This window comes from Lipotes vexillifer, unplaced genomic scaffold (assembly GCF_000442215.2).
Source record: "Lipotes vexillifer unplaced genomic scaffold, Lipotes_vexillifer_v1.1 scaffold809, whole genome shotgun sequence".
Lineage (NCBI taxonomy): Eukaryota > Metazoa > Chordata > Mammalia > Artiodactyla > Lipotidae > Lipotes > Lipotes vexillifer.
The window spans coordinates 2,326,848-2,347,348 of NW_006788521.1; the positions used below are offsets into that span (position 1 = coordinate 2,326,848).

General features: G+C 49.8%; 1 protein-coding gene across 1 annotated transcript in view; it reads left to right on the plus strand.

Moving 5' to 3' along the window:
- The window catches only part of GABBR2 (gamma-aminobutyric acid type B receptor subunit 2), a 370,111-nt gene that overhangs the window by 281,903 nt on the left and 67,707 nt on the right, over window positions 1-20,501 (plus strand). The window contains exons 9-11 of the mRNA XM_007461653.1: window positions 1,197-1,277; window positions 5,484-5,634; window positions 8,545-8,677. Of these exons, the coding sequence (XP_007461715.1) occupies window positions 1,197-1,277; window positions 5,484-5,634; window positions 8,545-8,677 (365 nt within the window). The remainder of the gene's footprint in view (window positions 1-1,196; window positions 1,278-5,483; window positions 5,635-8,544; window positions 8,678-20,501) is intronic.

Consider the following 20,501-nt stretch of genomic DNA (forward strand, 5'->3'; position numbering starts at 1 on the left):
CCTGCTGCTGCGTCGCTTTATAACCCCTGGGCATTTTGAGAACCAGGGTCTGCAGCTCTGGGTACCTGCCTGCCCTGCCGGTGGGCAGGTGGGCACTCCTCTCTGTAGTTATTACACTCAGGAGGCACAGGTGGCCTGTGGAACTCAGCCCAGAACTGTCACCTCTCAGGGATCCCATTAAGGCAGCCGCATGTCAGGGAAGAGCACGGCTGTGGGAACAGTCCTGGGTTTGAACCTGGACTCTGCTCTTAGTATCAGTGGGGCTTTGGGCAAAGCCACAACCTGCCTGAGCCTTGGGTTTCCTCATCTGTAAAGTGGGACTGAAACCACTTAACTGCATACAACTGTGAGAACTAAACAAGAAAGGACATCTAAAGGTGAATCTCCTTGGCCCCTCCCTGCCCACTCGCCACTTTGTCCAAGACTGTGCTACCCTGGGAGCCCCACTCTCTACTCCTTGCCTTTGGCTCTTTGCCTCTAACCCCACCTTTCCCTGAATCAGCTTCATCTGTCATCAGTATTCCCTCACAAGCCTTGAATGGACCCTCTGTTCAAAGGGCTTCTTGTTCCTGTCTTGGTGGCATGTGGCATTGCTGGCCAGCTCCCTTGTGAAATTGTCCCTTTCCTTGGCTTCCAGGATGCCCACTCTGTCCTGGCATCCTGGCCCATCTTTCCCAGTCTCTTGTAGCGTCTTTGCTCTGCCCACCCCCAGGGCCTGGATGGGGTGGGAAATAGAAATGATGTTCAGTAAGGTAGGATGCTTACTGCCAGAGGGATGATGTGTTTTTGTCTTCAAGGCTCTAGGGCTCTCCTGGGGCAGGGGGAGCAGAGTGGTCCATGCACTCCTAAAGGGCAGAGCCAGATGGCAGAGGAAAGTTACAGAGAGACCATTCAGCTAATGACCCTGGAAAGACTTGGTAACAGGCAGAGAGTCCAGTTATGGGGGGGAGTAGGCTCCCCATCTATACATGTACAGCAAAGGATGGGTGACCAGTTGATGAGACGACGTGAGAGGGTATTTGTTCCAGCCCAGATCAAGGTGAAGGTTTTGTGATTCTACCTGGAAAAGGCACTGGGGAAAGGAAACGCCTGCAAGAATATAGCCAGAGCCTGTGGGGGAGCAAGAGCTGAGACAGGAGCACCCAGACAAACACAGGACTTGGATCTAACCCGCCACTGTCTCTTGCCCCCCGCAGACAGCAGGGAGGTGAAGGTGGGAGAATACAATGCTGTGGCTGACACACTGGAGATCATCAACGACACCATTAAGTTCCAAGGTAAGGCAGGTGGGCTTCTCAGAGGAGGGCGCCTGCTCAGGTGCTCCCAGGCCTGCATATTGTTGAGGGTTGGGGATAAGCTCAGAGTCCTTGGCTCTGTGGGGAAGAGGGAACTTAATCCTCTCCTCTCAATCCATGCACTCGCTCACTGAGGACAGGATACCATCACCACATGGGAGCTGGGTTCCAGCCCCTGGGATGGGGCACTGGAATTTGCATGGAGTGCTGGCTCTCACCAAAGCATCTGTGTTTAAACTGTTGAATGGCCAGAAGTAATTCTTTTTATGTGTGGCCCAACTAAATCTTGCTGTGTCGCCTCCTCAGAAAAGACATGGATGGGCTGGTAATAAGGCCTCTCCACTTGCTGCTCTTCCTGGAAAACCATTCCCTCTCTTCTGCTGGAGAAATTCTCCTCAACATCGAGACCCAGATCAAATGACACCTGCTCTGTTCAGCCTTCCCTGATGCCCCCCAACTGAGCTAACGGCTCTCTTCTCTTTGCTTCCACAGTCTTTTGTCTCTGCTTTTCTTATGGCCTCTGTCACTTTGCATTGAAATTAGTAGGTTATTGGACCATGAGCTCCCTGACTGGATCCTATTTGAGTTTAAATTCCTGGCACCAGCCAGACTCTGGCACATGTTGGGGGCTCAGTGATATGTGATGAAAAAATAATACATGATTGATCAAGTAAATGAATGAGTGGGTGGGTGAATAAATGAATGAAAGGGTGAGCATATGAGTCAGTGAGGAACTGTGTGGATGGATGGATGCATGTGTGGATGGGTGGGTGGGTGGGTGGATGGATGGATAGATGGACAGCCTCATCACGGGGTGGCTGTGGAGGAAGCTGCCATACCCATAGCATCCAGATGCTGTTACTTTGATTCCACTGGGAATGCAAAGAACAGACAGCTGGCTTTCTGCACCTGGAGTTCCTTCTTAAATCCAAGGCCACCAAAGAAGGCTCTCCCATGAACCATTTGGTTAGATTTTGGATCTGTGGGATTCCAGAAAGCTCCAGGTGGCCTCAAAGAGGAGGTGTGGTCTTCACAGTCCCACCTGAGGGAGCTGTCACCAAGCCCGTAGTCATTTATTACCTCATGGAGCCACAGAAAAATTCTGAAAGTGGGTGGATAAGTCCTGTCATCCCTGTTGTACAGATGAGAAAAGGGATCAGAAAACTCCAAATTCACACAGCCTGTGAGAGGCAAAGCCAATTCTAACCATGGGAGTCTGATCCCCAAGATAGGGCTATTTGCTCCTGGACGCAGGAGAGCTGGGTTTGCTGAATAAGAATTCTGGGTTTACAAATTGAAAGAAAAATTCAAACAAAATAAATAAGAGACACAAAACAGAACTGAGAGGAAAAACATAAATAAATAAAAAAAAAAACAGCCAGGAAAATAGCTAGTTATAGTTAGGAAGCACGAGGCCAAATAACACTGAGGTGGCAGCTGTTCCAGGCTTGCCTCCTGCTTCTCAGAGCTTCCCTGCACCGCCCGGAGGGTGGATAACCAGTCTCTGAACCCAGAGCCGAGCCAGGACACCTGGGCAGAACCCAGCTCTCCTATCCACACCCTGCCTGAGTTCAACTCTCACCCAGACCCCTGCACCAGCCCCCCATGGGTTTTACCCACCTATCACCAGTCTAACCCCCTCAAGTCCATTCTGCCCTCAGTTGTCATGTCACACTGAAGAGGCCCACACAGTCCCCATTGCTCACAGCGAGGGGCCTCTCCCTGGGGTGGTTCTAAGACCTCCAGGAGGGGACCCCGCCCCACTTCTCTGCCTGCTCTTTCAGGTCTCCCCAGCCAAACTGCTGACATTTCTGCAAATGTGCCGAGGCTTCACCATGCCTTCACCTGTGCTGGGCCGTCCGCCCAGAATGCCCTTTCTTCCATGTCTTCCTAGTAAACAGCCAGCTACTTATCTTCCTGTCAAGACTCAGCTCCCACGTCATCTCCATTCTGTAGCCTTTCCTGACCCCATCTGGTGGAACTGCACTCGGCCCCCTGTTTCCTGCTCAGGCCTCCCTGGGCCTGATGTTCGCACACCACCTGGACCCCATCGCTAGAGGCATTTTGCATAGTGATTAAGGCACAGGCTTCAGGGCTAGGCAGATCTGGGTTCAAATCTGTCCAGCTTTGCTACTTACTAGCTATAAAAGCCACTTAACACCTAAAAAAAATGTTCCCTCGCCCCGTAAAATGGGAGTAATCTTCTCTACCCATGAGACTCTTAGATCAAGTGAGAAAATCTCTATTAAAGTGCTCAGCTCATGGTAAGCATTCAATAAATGTGCTTGCTACTGCCTTTTTAAAAAAACAAAAACAAAAAATCATGGCTAGTGTGTAAGTTCCCTGAGGACAGGAACTGTGTCTTGCTTATCTTTGAATCACTGGTGCCCCACACCAGGCCTGACAGTTGGAAGGTGATTATCAATGATGATGCCCATCATTAATGAGGACGAATGAAGGAAGGATGGTGATGAATGGATGAAGAATGAATGAATGGATTGGGTGGGGAGCAAGAAACAGGACTGTTGCTGTTACTAAACACTTCTGATAAGCTGTTACCATTTGGCTTCCATAATGACTTAGCTAAGATGCACGGTGAGAAGGTGCCATTTTGGGGGAAGACAAGGTGGAAAAAGAGATGTTGATTTTCTGAAGTTGTTTCTACACAAACTAGTGGTTATAGTAGTCATATAACCTTTGATCCAAATCTAGCCCCCTTGCTTAGTGCCCAAAGAGGAGCTTATTTCCACCAAGAACTCATGGGCACTCACAGCTCTTGTGTTGGGGATCCAGAAGGTGCCTAATGCAGCCCAGGCTATGTGGGGGGAGGAGGGAGGAGGACGGGGAGTGGGAGGAAAAATTTCCAGGTGTTGAGCTTTTATTTCTGGAAGCAAGAGATGGTGTTACCTGTATCACCTTGAGTCTGCTTTTGCCCTGACTTGCGGCCCTTGAGGCCACTCTTATAAGTGTTACTTTTCATGTAAGTGCTTAATGCTTTACATTAACCAAGCCAGCAGGTTTCTAGCTGTTTTTGAACCTGACAGTTCCCTCTACTGCTTAGATGATTCAGACTCTTTTTATCCACTGAATGTCTCCAAACACATTTGAACTTGCTAGCAGAGTTTTTTAAACAGATGTGCAGGGGAGTTCTCAATCCCTGCCACCACATCTGCCCATCCTCTGCCTGTCTCCTGGGAATGGAGGCATAACCTAGGTTGGCACCCGTGGCACAGCTGTGGTGGGGTCATTGTGATCCCTGGTGGGTCTCCCAGGTTTGGCTACTCTTGAACATCTGACCGATTCCACACTGGAGGGAAAAGCTTCAAAGTGTCACAATTCCACAGCAGAAACCTGACCTGAAATAGCAGCTGAGAAAAAAGGGATCTGCAAGAAACAAGAGGTGCGCAGGTGACGAAAAGGGTGTCCCTGCATCTTTCCTCCCAAACCAGCCTGTACCTGGTAAATCAGGACAATTTTGCCACCATCCATAAAGATGAGTTTGCTCTGAGGCCCTCAGGTCTCCCCCAGGTGCCCTTGAAGAATGAGCAGAGACATCTCTACAGTCACACAGCAGGATGGAATCCCACAGTTTCTGTCCAGTCCTGGCACAGCAGGGAGGGGAAGGCATGCCAGTAGCTTCTGCCTCCCACAGTAAGTCTTATGAAAATGGAAAACCAGAAAGAGCTTTTATAGCATAATGACCTTGAGGCAGAAAATCCGCAGCCAGAGCACATATATGTCTCCACGGAATTGACAGGCAAGGTTTCCACCCTGTTGAGGGGTGGCCATTATCATGTGTTAGAGCAGAGTCCTTGAGAGCCCAAGCCAAGTTCCTCACCCCAAAGACAACCGATGGTACCTACTCACAGCACCCAGCCCTGCGCCTTCTAAGCCACTGGTCTATTTGGGGAATAAATGGCAATGGGTCTTCAACATGGTAATTAGACCAAATTCTAGTCTTCTAATGGCTATTAAATGCATCACAAATCCCTTATTGATTCTGTTTAGAGAAAGAAATAAGTCCTGGCTTAGGATCCCTACTGGCCAACTGCTGGAGCCCGCTCACTCAGTGACGTGTCCTGCACAGTTTGTGCACAGGTGGCAGATGTCAAGGGCATCCAGGCAAGGATGTTCTCGGGGACTGACTGTGCGCTGAGCTCAGCTGATGCCTTTTCCTTGATCTTCTAGGATCCGAACCACCAAAAGACAAGACCATCGTCCTGGAACAGCTTCGTAAGATCTCCCTACCTCTCTACAGCATCCTCTCCGCCCTTACCATCCTGGGAATGATCATGGCCAGCGCTTTTCTCTTCTTCAACATCAAGAATCGGAATCAGAAGTAAGTCACTCATGCCCTCCTCTTGGGTAGTGCTCTCTGGGTAGACAAGCCTCATAGACAAAGTGTAGGAGCATCACATAACACGTTCTCCAGGGGCACAGAGAAAGTTACTAGGGCAGTTTTCCAAAGTGTGCCACTTAGTCACTGGGATGTCATTAGATGTTTCATGTGAGTGTGTGTGTGCACGAGCACGTGCGCGCACGCACACACACACACACACACACAGAGGCAGGAGCGCTGCTTGCACAGGAAGTCTGGCTTAAACAAAATTGAAGAGTCCAAGTCCACAGGTCTTCTTGGAATTTTGGCCATGCCTGTGCACTGTGTGGTGGTCCAGGAGAAATATAGAAGCAGAATTCCCCAAACGTCTTTGCCCCACCCACCAGCATCTTCAGGAAGCACTGCCAGAGGGAGATCACTGAGTTCAGTAAGGGCACTTCCCATCCATACAGCATATCACAGCCCAGGAAGCGCCTCCTTTATCATCTCGGTTGACCCTCGAATAACGACCGCAATTGCACATGAGAGCACCGGCTCAATGTCGGAGGGATGGAAGGCCCTGTCCGAGGCCGCACTGCTGCGTGTAGCAGAGCCTGTCCCCTGGGTTTCTGGCCTTGATTCCTTTTCCCCCACGCGTGCCCTTCCCTCTCCGGAGGAGACCAACTCGCTTTCCGAGTTATTCTGGCCAGCCATGGTTAGTACGGGCCACCGCCCCAGACGGTGGTGTTTGCTGAGCACAGCCAGCTTCTTTGGTTTCCGTAGAAATCCCTGAACCCTGCTCCCTGCCTTGTTGTGGGAGTGGCTGAGCAGGGCTCAGAGTGTGGGCCTTTGCGGGAGGGACAGCCTCGGTGCCCCCCACAGGCGGCGCGGCTCTGCTGTAGTGCCCAGAAGGCACACAGGGTGACCTCCTGGGCTGTGGGGACAAGCGCAATCCCAAGAGGAGAGGTTTTTCTTCTCTCCCTGCTTGCCAAGGAGGAACTTGGCGTCTCTAGAGCTTTTGTTGTCGTTTTGGGCTTTGTTTTCTTTTTGTTTTTGGTAGCAGCTGCTTAGGTCAAACCTGTTTGCTGAAGAAAAGTTGTATTCACCTGTTGTTTTATTTATCACCGATAACACAAATATTGCCTCCAAAAAAAAACTGAAGCAACTCTGATCTACTCCATACAAGCCTTAAATGATGACCGTGCATGTTAGCAGTCGACACAAGGCCCTGGGCACGTGGTCAGCTCTTAATGTTAGATTCCCTTCCTGCAAGCTGCAGTAGTTTTTGTCATAAGCAAGTTGTCCCTGTCATTAAGACTATACTCCTTTCATTCCTAACTACCCACTCTTGGCCTCCTGAGGGGCAATTACCATTGCTCTTTCCAATAGGCTGGCTTCCGTGTGAATTTTTTTTCCAATAAATTTATTTATTTATGTATTTACTTATTTTTGGCTGTGTTGGGTCTTCATTGCTGTGTGCGGGCTTTCTCTAGTTGCAGTGAGCGGGGGCTGCTCCTTGCTGCGGTGCGTGGACTTCTCACTGCTGTGGCCTCCCTTTGTTGCGGAGCACAGGCTCCAGGCACGTGGGCCTCAGTAGCTGCAGACGCAGGCTCAGTAATTGTGGCTCGCGGGCTTCAGAGCACAGGCTCAGCAGCTGTGGCGCACGGGCCTAGTTGCTCCGAGGCACATGGGATCTTCCCAGACCAGGGTTCGAACACTTGTCCCCTGCACTGGCAGGCGGATTCTTAACCACTGCACCACCAGGGAAGTCCCTGTGTGAATTTTTTGACTGGCTTTTCAGATTAAAAAATCTACAAAGAGATAGGAAATAAATGTCACTGTGGTTTCAAATCCCCCTCTCTTCTATCTTCCTTAATGCTACTCATCCTTTAAGGTCTACCCCATCCAGGAAGCCTGCCTGAGTTCTGGCCTCTCCCGTCCTTGCTTCCTATGGTAATAAGAATGAAGGGGCCTTAGCAGTTCATGGTTTACGAAAGGACCTTCAGGGACCCAGTCCCCTCTCAGCTTCACATGTGTCCTAGGCAGTGGTATATGTGCTTTTATAGGTGAGGAAACTCAGTTGGCTAATTGACTTGCCAAAGGTGCACCTCATGAGGTCACAGGGGTGCTTGCTGGACTCAGGGCTTCCAATTCAAAAGCCCATGAGGGGTCCACAATTTACAGCCGGCTTTTTATCTCTCTACTACTTTGACACTGAATTTTTAAATGTGAAAGGATTAATAGAACTGCAGAATGCAAAAGAAAATGCTCAGGGAACAACTGACCATAATTACAATCTGCGAAAGAGCACCTGGACCATGGGGGCACCTGAAAACCCAAGACATTCTGAACAGATTGTGCTGGGGAGCCAGATACATCTGAGAGTAAATTCCAGCTGGCTGATGGTTTAACACAGCCTGGTGAAGACAGGGGGAGGATGGGGGTGGGGACTCCATTGTCCATCGCCATCACCTGGTACCGGGAGGTACCATGCGTGTGGCCCTCTTTGTGCTCAGGACAGTCCATCACTGTGGAAGGTTGCTGAACATAGATGAGAATTCTCTAGATTTGGCTGTCTTCCCAGCCCCAGCCAAAAAAAAACTGGTGACTTAACATCTTTGTGTAAACTAAAAATTAATGGTTGAAGAAGCCGGCAATACAAGCTGTCCCCAGAGAAGTGATAGGTGAACTTGACTGAGAAGACAGGAAAATCAACAACTAGAAATCGATAGCATCGCGGTCCTATAGTGAGGGGGAAACAGCCCATCAGAGGCAGCACAGTCTTGGGGAGGGGGCAGTGAAGGAAACCAGGGTTTCCATTTTTCTCTCCCTCTCTAGCCTTGGTGACAAGATACACATTCACAAAATACTTGCTGCAGGAGTAGCTAAATTAACAGTTCTGCTAACTATAGTATCTCTTTCTTTTGTCAGGCTGATAAAGATGTCAAGTCCCTATATGAACAACCTTATCATCCTCGGAGGAATGCTTTCCTATGCATCCATCTTTCTCTTTGGCCTGGATGGGTCCTTTGTCTCTGAAAAGACCTTCGAAACCCTTTGCACCGTAAGTCATTCTGCACATTCCAGTGGGTTGTGATATAAGGTTTTCTTGGTGACCACAATCACCAAAAACACAGATACAAACCCAGAACTGCATGAAAATACATGAACAGGCAGCAGACAACTTGTTCAGCCATTCAAACAGTTCAACAGGGCAGCGTGGTATAGCTTTCAGACCAGAATGGACTTAAGTATTGCCTGTAAAATTAAGATCGTGGATTTAACAGGCTGTTGCTAGAAGACAGCCCACTGAGAATGGTTGGATAACCTAGAAAAGCAAGGGAGAAAAATGCCCACCCAGGCACTGTGCCTGGGGTCAGAGTCAGGGCTGTGTAAGAAGGAACAAGTCTGCCCATCAACCTTGACAGCCATCACAGAATATAAGGAGAGATGTTTGTATGGATGACTTTGAGTTGTACAGAAAAGATCGTTCTCCTTATTCTCTATTTAACAGCAGTGTTTCTCAACCCTTTTTTTGATAATTGCCCCCATAAGGAGCCTTTTTAGGCTTTTTTTTTCTAATTATCCCTTCTTGAAATTTCAATACCAAAGATATACTCTATTTCTGTTTATGTGCTGTATATATACCTATAGTTTCTATAAGAAAGAGTAATATTTTTTCACATTCAAGAACCAGTGTTGTCCCCCTTGGGAACTATATCACCTCCATTGAGAATGCATATATTTAAGGAAGCCCAAAACAGTGTAATTTATTTACTATATTTTAGTAATGTTATTTTGAAAATTAACATGTTTAAAAATGTCGTTGCCTAGTTATTGTTGTTATTAGTTGTTTTTCTTTTTAAGGAGTTTGTACGTTAGCAGTTAGCAATTGTGTAGAACTCAGTTGAAAGTATCATTGGCTTACTTTTTAGGACGAGGATGGCCAGTTGGGATTTATTTCTGGACTTTACTGTGATCTCTCAGTACTGGGTTAGACATGCAGTAATTCTTCCAATTCCCCACCTGGAGGACCAGAGCTAGAAGGGATGGTCAAAGGATCAGTGTTGACCAGGATCAGATCAATCCAAAAGCAGCTCTTTTGTTGTTGCTGTTTTCTGTTAAGGTGTTAAGAGCAACGTAGGCCCTTTTTCGGAAAGCAGTCTCTTTTAGATTATATTTGCTGCTCTGTAGTCTCAGTGTCGCCCACTACTGGACGATCATAAAATAAAGGTTGGCAGCGAGGATTAAGCAAGTGGAGGACCCCTTAAATGTGCTGCAGGTCACCACCCACACCTTGGACTTTCAGGACTGCATCGGGTCTGTCAACTTAAAAAAAAATGCGCAACGTGAGAATCGTGAGTTAAGTTTTATTTGGGACAAAATGAGGACTATAGCCCGGGAGACAGCGTCTCAGATAGCTCTGAGAAACTGCTCCAGAAAGGCAGTGGGGAAGGTCAGTATATATGTGATTTTGGTGAAGTGGGGGAGTACATGCAGTCAAGCACAGATTTTTTGCAGAAGGCTACTACTAGTCATGAGGAGCAGACATCACCATGAAGGATTTTAGTGCTTTTCTAGATATGAGAAGACATAAGAATTGGAATCATAAAATTGGCTCCTAAAAATATCTAACTATCTGAAGACCTCTTCTGCCAGTTTTTCCCAGAGCACAGAGTGCTTCATTCCTGCTCTCAAGGCCTGTTCTGCCAGTTCTTCCCAGAGCACAGAGGGCCTCCTTCCTGCTCTCCACCCTGAACTCCTTTCAGGGGGTATTGAAAGTCAGCAGCTGCAGCAGCACATGATTTAATCCTTGTAGAGGTAGATGGCAAGTGCCAGTTTGTAGTTGACAGATCCCTGGACTCTGGGACAGCCAGAGTGGACTGGAGGGAAGTCCCTGGAGCCCGTGGTGATGCTCCCCTGATTCCTGCAGATGATGACATCGGACAGACTCTTGTTAATGGCCAGCTTCAGCATGAATTGTCCAGCAAATGAGATGTCCCCAGAACTCGTACTTTGTTTGAAAGGTTCCACTTGAGAAGTGCGTGGTCAAGTCCCCAATACCCCAGGGGGTCCCTGGGGTGCTCAGGCGTCCTTCCTCTCTGGGGTGGACCTGGAGGGCAGTCCACGTGCTCCAGAGCTCACCTGATTCAAGCTTCCTACTCAGAGTTTTTTATTCTGCCCCATTTCACTCTGCCCTTCTGGGGGTTAAGGAGGTGAAGTCGAGTCACAGGTCCCCCACGTGCCTGGCATCAGAGTGCTGGAGTCAGCTTCCAAAGAAGCTGAGCCGCTCAAAAGTCCCTGTGGGTGTGGGTTAGCAGTTTGTGCCCTCAGAAGTGTGACCCTCTGGCACAAGGATGGTGACCGCAGCTTGTGTCTCGCTCACCAGAGATGGTGTGAAGCACTTGAGGTCCCCCTCAGTTCTGCATCAGCATGACTTCTGTGCCCTGTGGGGCCTTGTGAGCTCATGGGTGCCATGTGTGTCTGTGGTCAGCTTTCCTGGGCAGTAGTGTGGCCCGAGGGAGGGGCTGCTCCCAAGGCACCCTGAAGAAGCTAAGCGAGGGGTTTCCTTCCTCCCTCTGTCCCTGGGGACGCCCTCCCCAAGTTTGAGGAGACCATGACAACAGCAATAATGAAAATGGTTCCAGGGGCCGTTTGGTGACTTCTCATTTACATGGCGCTCTGAGCTTTTGGTGGCTCCCTGAGAGCTGAGGGGCCCACCTTGATCTCCTGGCCGAGAATCACGGGGGCAGAGCTCCACTTGGGTCCCTCCCGGCTCCTTGTCGCCGGCTCCTGCCACCTGGGAATGCATCCACTGGCCCGAGGTCCAGTCTTGGGTGCAGAGACATGAGGCCCAGCCCTGGAGAGTCTCTCCCTCCCAGAAGGGAGTTCCTGCCATCTCACCATATGCTCACGAGCCAGAGGCCGTCAGAGCACAGGTGCTTCCTGGAGTTTGCCCCGAATCCTACAGACACTGGGAGACGCAGGCTAGGGAGCCCAAACGAGGACATCCCCACACCCCGGTGTTTTCTCTTAATGAAGCCTGACATTCTGTTCTGGGAGTCGTGCTCATTTGTGCCAGGGGAAGGCTGTCCTGGGAAGCCTGGCAAGGCGGTATGAATAAATCATAAAGCGCTTTACAAATCAGCATTAGCTGGAACATGAGGGCTCTGAAGATGTTAGGGCCTGGTTCTCCCCACCCTGAGGATTCATTTATTTGCAGTCGGGGCTGTTTCAGAGGCTCTGCAAGGGGAAGCCCACATTCGTGACTGTGGGGAAAAGGCACAGATTAACTAGTGTGGATTGAATTGGGTCAGCACAAATGTGTGCGTGGCTAAGACCGGGGTCACTTATTTAATCATCCCCAATATTGCTCAGGAAGGGGAACCAAAAGCTCTTAAATTTAGAGCCTAAGTGCACCCCAATGGGTGCAATGTGGGTTGTCCTCCACCTGCTATTCCAGAGGGGTTGTGGCTCCTTTGTTTCACTTGGTGCCTTGGATTGTGTTCTTTCTGGGCCTAGGAGGCCCCCAGTGTGGTGAGCACAGGTCTTCAACAGCCTGGGTTTGACTCTCGCCCCCCTACACATACTACCTCCGGACTGTGGAAGTGACTTAGCCTCTCTGGGCCTCAGTTTTGTCGTCTGTGAAATGAGCACAACAAATCCCTATGCGGGACGGTGGTGTGGGCTGAATGAGACAATTCAGAGGAGCCACCTGGAGTGTAAGGCAAGTAACGGGGGAGTGGGCAACTTTCTCCCTGCCACGGTATAATCTCCTGGTGTCCCACACTGTTTCTGTAGGAAATCTTACAGGGCAAGGGACAAGGTGGATCACGAAGCCAGCTTCAGATGTGGAGCAAGAGAAGGCACAGTTCAGTCTGTTCTGCTGCCATATGAATGCCACTTTTTTCCCTTTTAGTTTTCAATATAGAAACTAAACACAGTGATAAACAGTAAACACCACCTCAGGAAGAAGCCTGTGACGATCACGGGATTATGCCTGTCTAGGGGCTGTGCCTCTGCCCCGTTATAACTCGGATAGCGGGGTGGGTACATGTGTGAGCATGTGTGCACACACTCACACACACACACAGAGCTAGGGAAGCAGTCACACTCAGTTCCCATCCCCCGCTCCCTCTGACCCTTTCTGGCATCTTCCCAGCCTAGTTCCAGCGAGTCTTGCAAACAGCTCGCAGCTACACCGTGCTGTCTCCCTGGACACTGAGTGGGTAGTGTAATCACCATAGCAACATGGCCCCTGTGGGCACGAAGCTGCCTATGAGGACAGTGCTGGGCGTGGGCCAGAGCCCCCATGCCAGGGGGATGGGAGGGCCCTCACACTCGCTTATGCAGCTCAGGAATCCCAGCCCCTGGCAGCCCAGAGAGGGAGTGAGGTGGGTGGGGAAGAGAAAAGGTGCTCGCCTTCCTTGTGGAATCCTAGGCAGAAACCCCAGCAGGAGCGTGGAGGGGTAAGAAGGGACTCTGCAGTGAGGACGAGAAGACCCAGGTGGGCCTTTGATCCAGTGCAGGTCTCAACAGCTCCAGGGGCATTCAGGGCATTCCTGGGCATGGAGGTGGTCAGCAGTGCCATGTGAGCTCCCCAAGCCTGTGCCCTCATAAAATTCAGCATTCTCTGCTGTGATTTACCTTGGGCCAGCCACCAGGTGAAGCCTTTCCTTCAAATCCCCGTAACCACCTGACAAGGCAGTGTTCACCGTCCCTGCTTCACAGGAGAGAAAACCAAAACTCTGTCATACGTGGCTAGGTGGCAGGACCAAAGTATGGAACTAGCTCTGTCGGACTACAAAGATGTCTGAGACATTTCATTCATTTTTTAAAGAGATATTTTGATTTTTTGTTAGCTGATTTATACCAGGAAAAACAGGTCAACTAAATTCTTAGGAATGTGGGCAGTATTTATCTCAACCAAAATTTTTGTCTGTTCAGATTTTTTTTAATTGGAATATACAGTCGTCCCTTGGTATCCGCAGGGGATTGGTTCCAGGAAACCCCGCAGATACCAAAATCCGAGGATGTCCAAGTCCCTTATATAGAATGATGTAATATTTGCATAGGTTATAAGCAATCCTCCCATATACTTTAAATCATCTCTAGATTACTCATCATACCTAATACAATGCAAATGCTATGTAAATAGTTGTAAATCCAATGTAAATGCTATGTAAATAGTTGCTGGTGTGGCAAATTCAAGTTTCGGTTTTTGGAACTTTCTGGAATTTTTTTTTTCTTCTTTTTTCTTTTTTTTTTTGCGTTACGCGGGCCTCTCACTGTTATGGCCTCTCCCATTGCGGAGCACAGGCTCCGGACGTACGGGCTCAGCGGCCATGGCTCACGGGCCCAGCCGCTCTGCGGCATGTGGGATCTTCCCGGACCGGGGCACAAACCCGTGTCCCCTGCATCGGCAGGTGGACTCTCAACCACTGCGCCACCATGGAAGCCCTTGAATTTTTTAAAAAATATTTTCAATTTGCTCCCTGTTGGTTGAATCTGTAGTTGCGGAACCCACAGAAACGGAGACCTACTGTAATTCACATACCATAAAATTCACCCTGTTAAGGTGTATAATTCAGTCATTTTAGTATATTTATTCATTCATTTTTGATACATCCCCAAAGTATAGCATAGTGCCTGGCATATAAGAGAATTTCAGCTAGAATGCTTGCATTCAAATCCTTAGCTACACTTCTTCCCTGCTGTGTGACTTGAAGTTAGTTAACATCTCTGGGCTGTAGTTTACTCCTCTGTAAAATGGGCATACTCGTAGGATTGTGAGGGTTAAATGAGGTAGTGCATGTAAAGCACTTAGTGCCTGCCACATAACAAGATTCAGTAAATGCTAGCCATTATCATTATGAATGAATGAATGAATGAATGAGTGAATGATGGGACTGTGTCTGAATAACTGTGTTCACCTCTGGACACAGCTAAGAGAGATACTAATAAAGCAGAGCAAACTTGGCATGAAGAAGAGGCTGGAAAACGGGGGTTGATGCTGGTTGATTGCGTGTAGGTATGTCCATGGCAACTTCCAGCTTTACGTGTCCTTGCTCTGCTAGATCTGGGTCGGGGACAGACTCAGGGCCTAAGTCAAAGCCAAGCTGCTGTACCTCAGCCACCTTGAGTGCTGAAAGCGGCCTCAGGGCAGGCTGCGAGGGAGGTAAGAATGACGCAGGTGGGATCTCTTGGACATGAGTCCCCAGTCACTGGAATCTGATGTGAGAACTAGGAGGAGCCAGTTCAGCCCAGGACTGCTCTGATGGCAGCACCGAGGAGCGTGGCTCAGCTTTATCTCCCAGCTGCCTCCACTTGCTGAGATTCCTGACTCCCTTATTTTTTTAACTTTTATTAGAGTACATATACACATACACATTTCATAAGCGTATAGCTCAATGAATTTTCGTAAACTGGATTCAGCTGTGAATCCAGATCAAGAAACAGGCCATTACCAGCATCGCAGAAGCCCTTCCTACCCGCTTCCAGTTACTATTTACACCCCCCTCCCAAGAGTAACCACCGCCCTGACTTCTGCCCACACAGACAGTGCTGCTCAAAGGGCACATGAATCACTGGAGACCTTGGTGAATGCAGATTTCGGCTCAGCAGGTCTGGTGTGGCCGGAGGTGCTGCAGCTCTAACAAGCTCCGAGGTGATGCTGATGCTGCATCCACAGACCACACTTAGAGTATGAGGTCAAGATTAGAACCCATGCTTGTTTTTGAGTTTGTCTCCTGGAGACTGATGATATAAGGAAATGGAAGCACCAGAAACTCTGTCCCGTGAGAATCAGCAAGGCCTGTTTGGGCCAGTTAGGAAAGGTGATCCTAGCCCTCCACCCTGGAATCTCAGGAAGCAGGGCCATCCCATCACAGGATGGAGTGCTGGGTTCTGGATCCTGAAGCATGCTTTCAGCCATCCACCCTGCTCACAAGAGGTATATGAATGAGCTCCAGATAGGCAGCAGCTGGGAAGGGATGGAATGAATAGTGGGGGTCCGGATACTGGATTTGGAAACACGACGTCCTCTTCCAGCCCTCTTCCAGCCCTCCCAGAGACTCTAGGATCTTATAACTCTGACTCAAAAGGCAAAGGCTAACTGGGAACATCCAACTGGCCTCCCAGTAAGTTCAAGAGTGGTAGGAATTAGTGATGTTTTCAAGTAAAAGGCCATAAATGTCTGTGATATTTTTTTGCTTGGCGATTTTTTTTTTATTTTGAGACAGTTGAGAGATAATCTGATGTAAAAATGTGGTTTGGGGGCTATTTCAGCATGTGATCCCATGTTGTTGTGGCTGGCCATATGGTAAAGTGCTTTGTGATTTCAGAAGGTAGCAGGAAAGCTGGGCCAGGGGATGCCCACAGGGTTTGATGGTGACCTTTCCTGGCAGATTTAGATCAACTTAGGGATGTGGCTGAAGGAACTGGTGTTGGCAAGGCCTGTTTGGGCCAATTAGGGTCCTGGGCAGGCCGCAGCCTCCCCACCCCCATCTCCTTTGTTCTTAGCCATCCAGGGTCTTCAGTTGTGAAGGGCTCCCTAGACCTCTGGCTTGCAGAGGAGGGGGCTGAGGAGGGTGCCAGGGGTACCCCAGACCCTCCAGCAAATGTACAGATGATGTCCCCCCATCCCACACACCCTCATGTGGATTACTGCAAGCCCCAGCCCTTGTCTTATAATTCATTCATGTGGTAACATTTCCCAGGTACCTACTATGTGTGAGGGTCTGCAGGCACACAGCTGGACACAGATCACTGCCCTCGGGGAGTTAGCGTAGATGGGAAGATGGGAAGATGTAGTTAAACAAATAACTCCCATTCAGTGTGTTGTATGCTCTGATGGAGACAGGCCTAGGGGAGGGAGTGGAGGGACCAATCAGGGAAGGCTTAGAATAGGCGACCCCTCAGAAGGAGCTGCAGTTATTAATGGAAGTCCTGAAAGATGCCTCCTATTCGCTCACAAAGTTCCTAGCAGCTGCAGTCTCAGTGGCACATCCATCTTTCCTTCTGATTCCAGTGCTGGAATGGCTGGAAAAAGGACCTCAGTCCTTGTCTTCTTTGAAGAACGAATTCAGCAAAGAGACCAAGATTGTGAAATAGAGACAGGGTTTATTAGAAGCAAAGTACGTGTGGAAGAGCACACGGGCGAACTTGGAGTGTGTTGTACACAATAGGGGCAGCTTAGGTTGCTTATATGGGGGCAGTTTTCCGGTTGTTTCTGGCCAGTCATCTCACTTGTGCCCCTGTTTGATCTGACACTGGGTCCTTCCTGGTGTGCCCACACATCTCTCAGCCAAGATGGATTCCAGCACAAAGGTTTCTCGGAGGTTGGCAGGACATATTATGGGCCGGCACTTCCTCCCTCCTTTCGTCCCTCCCCTAGACTGAGGACCCCTTCTGTGCATGTGCCAGACTGGAAATCCTGTTGACCACAAGAATGAAGACGTTGTGGTCACTTTGCCTTTCACCTAATCCGGGCCCAATGCTCCAGCTGGTCTCTTATCTTGAAGTATCAGCAGGAGACCAGTTGCAGCTGCTCAACCTGGGGCCTATATACCTCCTACCTCACTTCCTCTCCTGCCTCCACACCCACTCATCCACACCTTCAGTCCACAGAGCCTCAGGGAGGTGCACATCAGCCCCCTCCCCAGCACACACCCACGCCCCCTGCTACCACTGCCCATCTCGAGAATGCTGTGCTTCCAGAAAGCTCCCTAACCTCCAGTCACTGAGGTACCTGCGAGGGTTGTGTGGGGAAGCGGAAGAAGGGCCTCCTCCCTGTTTCGTTGCCTGAGCCAAGGCCACCAAGTACGGTTATGTATTTTGTGCACTGCACAAGGGTGTTGGCGTCAGGAGTGGGCGGGAACTGAATATAGCCTGCGATCTGCTCTCTGAGTGGAGTTCTTCAGCTGATAGGGTCTTAAGGAGGTGGGGGCCTTTCAAAAAGGGCCTTGAGGGGGTGCCTGTTGGAAACTCCTTCCCCTAGAGAGGGTGGCTTCCTCTGATTTGCCCCAGGTCTCCTAAGATGCCCCACTGGCCCTAACTTGGGTCCCAAAGTACCCTTGTTTGTGCCCAGAATCTCCTGTGGGCCCTTGAATTGTTCCCCCAGAAAGTTTTTGCTGTACTCTAAACTCTAGAAGGCATTTTCTATGCAGATCTTACTTAAAGGACCCTGGGTAAGACAGAGTCTTCTGGAGCTGTTTCTAGAGCACCCTCTTCAGAGGCATATTGCCTTGGGAAGCACTCCGAATCTCTTCACCACCTCTCCCTCCAGAAACACAGGCAGGCCCTGGAGATCCAGGCTGAAGTCTCACCTTTCAGCTCCAGACTGTAACGCCTCAGGGTAATGGAGGTCTGGGGCTTGCTTTTAGATAGTCTGGGTCTCCCTTGCCTGCCTTCTCACTATTGATCATCTGGGGTGAACAGTCAGAATGAAACAAAAGGCCCTTTTTCGAACCTTTCTGGACAGCAGGAAAACGGCTCAGCCCCCAACATCCAGCCAGCCGACAAGGCTTCCTCCAACCCAGTCATCATCAGAACAGACCTGCAAGGGAGGCTGTGTGTTCCTCTTCCTGCTGGTCCCCAAAAGAGCCGTGAAAGCCCTTCACCCTGGCCAGCAGGCCTTCCCAAAATCAATTGAATGAGCAGCTAAGCAGAATTGTTCCGGGTGTAGATTTTTCTTCCATCTGGAGATGTGCTCTAATTGCTTTTTCCTTTTTCATAGTTGAGACTGAGATGGCCATTGCCTGCCTAAACTTCCTCTTCCCCGTGGTTGCAGGTCAGGTTGTGTGCAGAGGGGGCCAGGGGCTTTATGGCTAAGGAGAAAAAAGGAAAGACATTAACATTAGAATAAATGTGTTATAAGACTTTGGGAGAGAGAGTGAAGTAGCTGTTTGTCTTATGTTGATGAATCAGTAGAGACTTGTATTAGAGGTGATGTAACCATTAGAGAAAACAGAATCATTTGAGCCCTGCAGAAACTTCTAGTTTATTTGGCATCATAGAGCCACACAGAAGGGAGATACTTGGGATGTCATCAAATGAAACTTCCCTCAGTGCAGGAAGTGCCCCTATAGCACCCTGAAATGGGGTCCTCCAAGCTCTGCTTGAATCCATGAAGTGATGGGGAGCTTACTACCTCCCAGACAGCATATTTCGTTCCGAGGAAGGGACCACTGAGGCCATAAGCTCAGCCTTTTTTGCCATCCAGTTCTCCAGTTCTGTCTGCAGTCTTCCTTTCATGTGCTTGCTCAAGCTCTCAGCTTGCACATTTTTGGTGACAAAGATCTCATTACCACCTAAGCAGGCCCACCCAGCCCAATCACCCCCTCAGTGCTGGATCCAGAGATTTAAAGGTGGGCAGTGTAGGCCCTGCACCATCTCTTGGGAGAGGCAGGCAAGTAATCAAGTGGACATCATCTCAGAAACATGCATGACCAGCACAGCATAAACATGCGTGACGACAGAAATCTCAGGGAGGAGGCAGCTGTGACCTCCTTGCAAGCTCTGGGAGGGGCTTCTCAGAGAAGGTGGCCCACGAATATGGATTTTGGAGGACAAATGAGAATCTGTGAAGAGCTTAGAGAGGGGATGGCATGATGAGTGGAGGAAATAGCCAGTGCCAGGCCCGCAGCGTGAGCCAGTGTGATGTGTGGGGACGTTTAAGCAGCGTGGAATTGCCTGGGTGTGAAATGCTATGTAGGCAGTGGCTGGAGAGGTGTGGGTGGTGGGTGCCACACCCTGCCAAGAATCTGGAGTTTAACCTGCGGGCTCAATGGGGCAGTAAAGGGTTTAAACTCAAGGAGACTTGCTTAGATTTGCACTGGAGAACAGTCCCTCTTGGAGGTGTTTGATGGATGAGCAGCAGGTGAGGGGAGAGGCGGGAGACCAGCTGGAGGCTCCTGTAGTGGTCCAGTGAGCAGTGATAAGGAACTCGTGGACAAAAATCATATATTGATTAAGAACCTCAGCCCTTTACATACCTTCTTTCATCTCATCCACACAACCACTCCACGAAGTCAGAGGCATTAGTTACCCCCATTTCACAGATGAGGAAGCTGAGGCTCAAGGAGGTTACGCGACCTGCCCAGGTTCACGTAGATAGTGACAAAGCCAGGACTTGAACTCCTGTCAGTCTGGCTCCAGAGTCCCTGCTCATAATGACTAATCTGGATGACACCACAGGAACAGAGAGGAGGGGTGTACTGACAAGAGACATGGGAGTAAGATGGTCATCAGGCATAGCCCTGGCAGCAAACAGAGCCCACTCCAGTGCTTCACATGGAGAGACTCCAGTGAAGGGACCACCTACAGAGGTGTAGGTAGGGTTAAGGAAGAAAATACAGGTGTTGAGGCAACCGCAGGAAGCCCTCACCACTCCTAGGCCTCTTCCTGAGCCCAGAGAGGGCCAGAGCCATGTGAGGAGCCCAGATGCCTCCAGAGACAGCACAGAAGCAGTGGCTGCAGGGGACACATACCCCGTCTTCTCTCTCCTGGCCTCTCCCATCTCCTGATGATGCCCTCCATCCAGCCAGAAGCCAGAGGGCAAGGGAACCTGGGAGGTGCAGGCGTGGGAAGGGCAGAAAACGGGTCTGGGGGTGGCTCAACAGAAGGAGATGGGCCTGGGGACTGAATAGGAGAGTGAGGGTAGGGGAGGATTCCTGGGGGACTTCCAGGTCCCTAACTTGGGTGACAGGTGGATAGTGGCACCATCCCTGAGTCGGGAAGAAATGGAGCTACTTAGTGGAAGCACTGATGGGCTCAGCTCTGGCTCTGGAGTGTGAAGGTTTTATGGGACACCTAAGTGTCACCTAGGTCTCCAGTGACAGTGGCACACGTAGGTCTGGAGCTCAGAAGAGAAATAGGAACAGGGAAAG